The following is an 8,144-nucleotide window of genomic DNA, read 5'->3' on the forward strand; positions in this document are numbered from 1 at the left end:
GCATGTTCAGAGCACCGACAAAAACAGTAGACATCACCGTTTCTGCTGTGGATTTATTGATGAGAACGGTCCAATAAATAGTTCCACACAGAATGACCTGGTCCAACTGCTCAACGACCTGACCAATAACAACGTTCAGAACTGCTCTAATCAAATAAACCAATCAGTGCTTCAGCTTTTTTCCACAAGTTATAAAATGACTCACACAATGCCGCTTCTTGGGACTCCAAAATACAGTATGATAGCTGGGGTGATGGGAGTGAGTCTGTGTATTTATGTGGTTTCAAGGATTCTCAAATGCAGTGGAGGGAACATGCAATGGTTCTTCTGATTACATCTCTATAGGATGCTACATCCAATTCGTAGGGCTTCAAACGGAGCTACAAAACCAGTGACTGACATATCTGCACATTACAGAGGCTAAATATGCTGAAATGATAAGCGACTGCCCAAGTCAGTAACAAAAATGGACAAATAAGCACATAATGTTTCTAACAAAGTCCATCAAAGCTTTTCTTCAAACTGTTATTTGCCCACTCCCTCGTCTTGTGTGTACGAGTGCGTTCCCTACACCTCCCGTCCCAAATGTGTTGTTCACCCCAGTGACCTCACTCCCCTGCCATTAAAACTCCAGTGCCGGTACAAGACGCCTCGACAGACTCGTCGTGCGTCTACATGCACTGGGGTTGTTAATGCCAGTTTCAAACATCGAGGTCCTTTTAGTGAGCGTGGGGCCTCCCGCGGCCTCTTCCCCGGCCGCCTCCGGGGGGCCCGCCGTCCATGGAGCTCCGGGGGTTCTTGATGGTCTCGTCCACAGAGAGGATGAGGCAGGCCGCCTCGGACGCCGCCGTCAGGGCGTTGATGCGGACGATGGACGGCTCCCAGACGCACGCCACATAGTTGTCGGCGATGTCCTCGTTGTTGATGTCTACGCCGTACCACATACCACCCTGGACACGGATAGAGAGAGATGGTCGACATTAACTACTGAAGCCGTATTTTATATTTCTTCGTACGAGACTGCTGAAATAGCCCATCTAAAGTTCGGCTATGTTGTTCAATTTCGGAAAATGTTCGCCTAATGACATGCCAAAAATGACGGTAGATAGAAAGTGTTTAAACACGCCGTCTTTGGGCTCACTGTTCACGCCAACACTCTAGAATCTTGTGCATTAACCAAATGAACCCTAGCATACCTCTACTGGGGCAAACATGCAGTGAAAATAGCAACTCGACCTGTCGTGAGCTTGCCGTATATTTAGTGTAGAGCCCTGGGGGACTCAAAGTAGTACAGCATATTGAGTTTAATTGATTAATGGCTATATGTTTTGTCCAAGTAGGAGTTGTCCCCATAAATGTTTGTTTCTCAAAAAGACTGAAATCATTCAGTTCTCACTTGAGCATGCTTGGCACGGAGCTTGTTGAGTATGTTGGTGGCGTCGAAGCCAGCGTTGTCACACAGCTGCCTGGGGATGATCTCGAGGGCCTTGGCGTATGCTCCTATCAGCAGCTGCTGTTTGCCGGGGATGGTCCTGGAGTAATCCCTCAGGTATTTGGACAGCTCCATCTCTATGGCGCCTCCACCTGCCACGATGGAGTCATTCTGCAAACAACACGGAGGGGCATGGACAGTTCATGTTCAAGGTTCAGGCAATACAAGCAAAACATTTTAAAACTAAGAGAAAATGCATGAGTTTTGTTGGAAAACAGGCTCCTCAAAATAAAGAAAGTAGACCTAGATCTTGACTGGAGAGGCTGAGGGTCTATTCTGCGCTGCTGAAACAGGTTCAGACATTTGGGGGAGCCTGGGATAGAACACTTGGTGGGACACCTGGCCTCAATGTCACTTTAAAGCATGTAAACTATGCTTTTTACTAAGGGCTGCAATAATTGTTTGCTGGTTAGATGTGGCTGTCTTTAGTCACTCGTCATAATGGCATCATAAAATAATTATTCGAACACAGTAAGACACACAGAGCATGTTGTGATAAGGCGTCAACCAACCTTGATGGCTCTGCGTACGATCATGATGGCGTCGTGCAGAGAACGCTCCGTCTCCTCCATGAACTGTTCTGCTCCGCCCCTCAGGATAATGGTGCACGTCTTGGCCTTAGGACAGCCCTTAAAGAAGTTGTACCTGAGGACGGAAACATGACACAAGCATTTAAACTCAATAAGACTTGGGAGAGGGCACAGGAAGAGAGAGGGGGATAGACACCACACACACCCACCTCTCGCCTCCAACCTGGACCTCCTCAAAGAGTTCACACTTTCCAAGCACGCCTTCTGTCATGGCTCCTACTGACGTCTGAATGGAGCCTCCGCAGGCCTGGAGGAGACATTACACACAACACACTTCAATCACCTGAACATTAAGCAGTGTAGCTGAACAGGCTGCAAGAATGTCTGTCTGTGTGTGTGTGTCTCTCTGTCTGTGTGTGTCCGTCCTACCATCATGGTCCTCTTGAGGTCCTCCTCCTGTACCCTGCCAGCACAGAATAGATCCCTGTCGGCAAAATACTGGGTGGCCACGTCACCGATGGGAAGCTTGGATAAAACGACTTTGGCCCCAGACTGGTAGATCTTGTCCAGTTTGTCGTACAGGATGTTCCACTCTGCATCTACGATGGCCTGATAGTCCTGGACACAAGGGTTGGACAGGAACAAAGGAAAGCATTCAGGAAGGGACATGTAAACAACTTACAGCGGAAATAGCCTATCTACGTGTCGCAATGCAATGCTTTGTGAGACTAGCATGGCAGAATTCATTTAAAGTAATCAAAGGATCTCATACTGCACGCACAATAGAATAATTACCAAAGAAATGGCAATGACCATCAGTAAAATGACCTGTGTGTATCTGTGTACGAGGTATGTAAAACTGTCTGTGCGAGATGTGTAAAGCTGTGTATCTGTGCGAGGTGTGTACATCCGTGTCCGTCTGTGAGAGGTGTGTAAAGATGTGTGTGTATCTGTGCGACGTGTGTTATGTCTGTGTGAGGCGTGTGTGAACCTGTGTTAGTCTGTACAGCTGTGAGCTGGACCAACAGAGGTGTTTGTACCAGGTTAGCGTGCATGCTTGTCCCAGTGTACACTTGAGGTCTCACCTCGACTGTCTTGACGCGGACCTCTGCGTTGTCCTTCTCAGCCTTGAGCTCCAGCTCCACGTTGAGCAGGGCAATCTTTAGGTTCTCGTAGCGCTTGGGCTGCATCTCAAAGCCAGCGTAGGAGAAGGTCTTCTTGAACGCCACCCCGTCCACCAGCTGGGAATCCTGGAGAACAGAGGTAGGACAAATAAGGACAATGTGAGGAAAAGCCCTACTAAAGTGTACTAAACTTTAACTGTTATCGGACATGACACGTTTGGAGCTCAACACGAATGTCTTCATGAACGATTGTTCATTGAACGTGTTCAGGGACAACACCGTCTGAATTAATATGCAATTCATAACCTATTTTAATGAATACAATTTCATTTTAACCAATCTGTAATATGATAAAGAGTATGTTTAACACATCTGCAGCACTGGTTGGATAGAGTCTCTCTAATCTTCCATTGAGTGGTAAGACATTTGTGGTCTCTCATGCAGGAGAGGTTCGAACATGAATGTTATGGATTGCTGCTTTATTATAAATATAGTGCTGTGATCCTGTACTGTTGAGACCGACCTCCAGACCTCCACCTTGGACCTTCTTGATTCCGATCATCTTCAGGGGCATCAGCTCGTCCAGCGACATGACGGCGTCGACCACCATCTTGGAGAAGAACTCTTTCTGACCGGCGATCAGCTTTGAGTTCATGGCGGTGGACGCGCATTTAATCAGCAGCTGTCTCTGCTCTCTGAACAGACGGAGAGACATTTGTTATTGTTGTCACTGTACCATAGTTACTAATGTTGTTATCCATTATTTGTGTATAACAAATCTAATGAATCTCTCTCTCATTCTCTCTGTTCCCCCAACATGGTCATGTTGGCACGTTTGATCAGGGTGGGAAAGGTTGGCAGTGACGTTGGGTCACTATTCTATGTATGAAGTGTTGAAGTGATTTGGCACTATAATAAAACTGAATTGAAATTGATTAGGCAAATTATTTAAATAAGTTGTGTTGTGCCAAAGGCTTGGCAGTATTAAAAGTGTGACTTATATTTAATTGTGCACCGGTGTCATAAATCGGTTATTTTCACTGTCCAAGTATAAATAAAGGGTTACCATGGCGACGTAAAGTAGTTATGGCGGAGTGGGTGCACAACAGTAGACAGACACTCACTCTTTGTTATTGTTCTTGATGGTGACGGAGATCTCCCTGATCTTGTTGACGGCCAAGTTAGTGGCGGTACGGAACGCTCTGATGATGGTCTGAGGATGAAGGCCGTCCTCCACGTACATCTTCAACTGCTTCAAGAACTCTGCAGCCAGGAGGGTGACAGAGGTGGTGCCATCTCCCACCTGGAAATGGAAGAACGGGGAAGGCAGATAGAGGTTATATATGGAGGACTGCTACCCCAACATTCTGGAGGCATGGGAATACCAAACGACTTGCCCCTTTACCAACTCACCCCCGCGAAATGTTTTAATGTAGTTAACAGTTAATTTAGTATCTCCCTCCCTCTCTGAAATTATCTTCTATACAGATTTATTTGATTGTATAGTAAATTAAGAAAGATCATCATGACACAGAGACGGTGACTGCTTAATTAAGTTAATTTAGGACCTTCTAGCAGTTAATTTCGTTTTATTAAACACATTTCTTCCATGTAGCCCATGTTTTGTAATGGCATCATCATGCTATTATGCCTGTGGATATACAGAGTGAACTTAATAATGATAAATTAATATGATAATACATTTTATATAGTCACCAACATGAATTATGTTTGTTATTTACAGCTAGGTAGAGTAGTGGGGCGAGATGGAAAAGGGGCGACCGTACCCATTACCAGGCATGGCGGCGACTGACAGCGAGTATTGGCTCCAAGCGAGTTAGTGAAATCAGGTCAGAAGTGACTGCAATACCTCTCAGACACAATCAGGATCAACACACACACACACACACACACACACACACACACACAGTGGTCTCACCTCAGCGTCCTGGGCGCGAGCGATGTCCACCAGGGTCTTGGCAGCAGGATGGACCACATCCAACAGCTTCAGGATGGTGGCACCATCATTGGAGATGGTGGCCTTACCTACACATAGAACTTATTCATTATACTGCACCACAATTAATCTAAACTCATAACAATCTTTTTTTATAATGATTTGTAATACTGTGCCTCCATTTATTTCAACTGTTTGATCAAATGGATTTTTGTCTGTACCCTTGTTTGATTAACTGACATTTCAGGATGTCTAATTTCTTGCTAGTGTTCTGTTTGGGCACTCTTCCTTTAAGCATTTATTGGCAATGCATATCTAAGTTAATAAACTCCCATAACCGAAAATCACAAGTCTTTTGATTGTTTTCAAACATGGTAACTTGTAGAAGTGGCCCAAACTGCTGGCTTACATTGTGGAATTATGTGCATGCAGGTATTATATTGGATGTATTGCAGAATATGTCCTCTCAGCCTCACCCCTTCCATCCACCATGAGCTTGTCCATCCCTCTGGGCCCCAGGGTGGTCCTGACGGCCTCAGCAATCACCTGGAATTCAAGATTTAATAAAGTACAATAAATAGAAGACATTAAGTCCCACAAAAGTAAAAAAGGGTGAAGGGGTACAAGATCCTCCCAGCACGCACAAGCAGGCAGAGGAACAGCGTACGTTTGTATGTACTTAAACCGTGCATCTAAAAGTGACAAAGTGAATCTGATTTTCATGTAGGGGTGCAACAGTTAATTGTTTAAAATAATAATAATACATTTCCCCTCAATGATAACAAAGTGGAAATAGCCTATCTACAAGCTCAGTGTGTTTTCAGATGTGTTATTTTTGCACAACAATGTTGAATGATGAATGTATAAAAAGTAAAAATCGATGGTTGCAGACCAATTTTCATGTTATTAGTTAATACACATACACACTGTCATTAAGGTGACCCACTGAACAACACAAACACACGGACACAAATGTTTTTTCCGACCTGGCAGGCATTGATGTTGCTGATGAGCTGGGGAATGCCCTGGGAGGTATCAGTCCCCTCCTTCAACAGGATAACTGGTGCGTTCTGCAGGAGACACAGGCCATGGGTAAGAACAAGGAGGATAGAAGATCCAAGGAAAACAGTAGAAACTGACAGCTTTTATCACAATTCAAGGCATAAAACGTGGTTTTGATTCTAATATAGACTAGCTAATAACACCAAACGAAAATAGTGAGTCGTTTCCTCATGTTGTAGTAGTTATGGTTGGTACAACTAGTCAGATCATAATCATAGCATTTACACCACTGTGGTGAGTGTGTACAACTGCAGTAATGGTCACTCTCTAGTTTAGTTTGGTGATGCTTTTGTTTGCGAAAAGCAGTTTATGCCATGTCATTCAAAGACTACAGTAGTCTAATCAAACCAAATTAATGCAGTGTCAGCTGATCAGCTCAGTCATCACACAGTTAGGTAAGGTTACTAATGCGCTCCATCCTAAATCATATGCTAGTAACATCCACTCACGTTACTAGCCCTTCTCCATCCTGTCTGAAGTAGTCGATGGATGCTAATATTGCTTGTTGTGCATCTTCATCATCAAGGCAGCATTAGCTCTGGTCCATAGCCTTCTACGGCTATGGACCAGAGCTAAGGCAGCATATACACAAACTAAGTTTAAATAACAAGCCAATAGCTCAATTTTAGCTAGATCACCAACAGGTGACAGACAGAACGTTGAAGCCAGCATGTAGTATCTTAATGATGCAAGTAGTTCAGAACGTAGATGCATCACATCTATTGTACGAGTTGCTATGGTTGACAGCTCGCAAGACAAAGCCGGTTTCCTGATGCTTTCATTTCTAGCAGTACAACTATACGTTTCTACTCTAGTGGGAACCATAACAAATGAGGCATCTTTATTTTATTTTATTACAATGGTGATTTCATCCAAACGGCCCTGGTTGGTTTAAGTTGCTGTGTAAATGCATCATGCTGGTGGCTGGATGCTACATCGTATACGCCCATAGCTGGGGATGCTAACAGGAACAAGTTACACTGCTTTAAATGTAATTGTCGTTTAAATAAAAATTTCGATTTCCTACGAATGTCTACGGATGTGATTACAATTGTGTATAAGCTAGACACACATAGGTGTTGATAACGAGGAGGATGAAGATGGATTATATAGCATGAATGCTACATTACTCACCATCATCTTTGCAGTTCCTTCGAGAAGCTTTCTACCGGCATCCAATCCCACAATGCTTTGCGCTAGAGGCACGTTCAAGAACCTCAAATCTATTTTCACTGCGCAGTGCGCTGCGCTCTGAACTGATATGATTATTCCATTAGGGTTTTACATTACAGCAGCAACGTTTGCATGTAAACACACAAAGGACAACATTAGAGCAATAAAATGGGATTGGTATTCTTCACACATTTATTAAAGTTGATTTATTACAAATTAATGGAATTAAATACTCAGTCCTTTATTTTATTTTAAACGCACAATTACTTTCACAGTGCTTTTCTTTTTTTTCTGGTTTTCTTTTTTACATTTTGAATTCCGGACTTGGAAATGTAGCGGAGTATTTCTATATTGCAGTATAAGTAAAACATTTAGTAACCTACTTTTTCCACCACTGTCAAAAACAAAACAAAATATGAAAACATTTCCATACGATTGATTGATTGATTGATTGATAGTTTGCAGAATTACAGTACATTTCAACTTTCAAGCACAACTCAATACGTGGAGCAGTGCTCTGGTATAGTGGTAGCCTGTAGCTAACCCTGTAGCCTCAGATATGGTTAATTGCCATCGTGCCTTGTTGGTTGCAGTCTATAATAACTCTATATAGTATAACTCTATGATTGCAGTAGTAGGCTACTTCTTGTAGTAAGCTAATGTACCCATGTGAAAACTGAAAACATAGACATGTATGTGAAAATCTGTGGCGAGGTTACACTGCGTTTCAAGGTTTTGATCGAGTATTGTATTGTATGACCACTAGGTGGAGCTACTGTATTTAATAAAAAATGTGCCCAAGAGCA

The 8,144-nt window shown here is 43.4% G+C and overlaps 1 protein-coding gene across 1 annotated transcript; it reads right to left on the reverse strand.

Moving 5' to 3' along the window:
• Positions 1-36: 36 nt before the first annotated feature.
• On the reverse strand, positions 37-7,379 carry cct7 (chaperonin containing TCP1, subunit 7 (eta)). Its single transcript, XM_079490757.1, has 12 exons — positions 7,300-7,379; positions 6,090-6,173; positions 5,580-5,649; positions 5,086-5,192; positions 4,271-4,449; positions 3,670-3,841; positions 3,108-3,272; positions 2,452-2,640; positions 2,232-2,329; positions 2,005-2,137; positions 1,397-1,603; positions 37-950 (listed from the first exon to the last, which is right to left on the reverse strand). Exons 1-12 carry the CDS (start codon positions 7,303-7,305, stop codon positions 720-722), a joined length of 1,641 nt encoding a protein of 546 aa, XP_079346883.1. The 5' UTR covers positions 7,306-7,379; the 3' UTR covers positions 37-719.
• Between the last annotated feature and the right edge of the window lie 765 nt (positions 7,380-8,144).

The sequence above is a fragment of the Electrona antarctica genome (assembly GCF_951216825.1).
Source record: "Electrona antarctica genome assembly, chromosome: 21".
Classification (NCBI taxonomy): domain Eukaryota; kingdom Metazoa; phylum Chordata; class Actinopteri; order Myctophiformes; family Myctophidae; genus Electrona; species Electrona antarctica.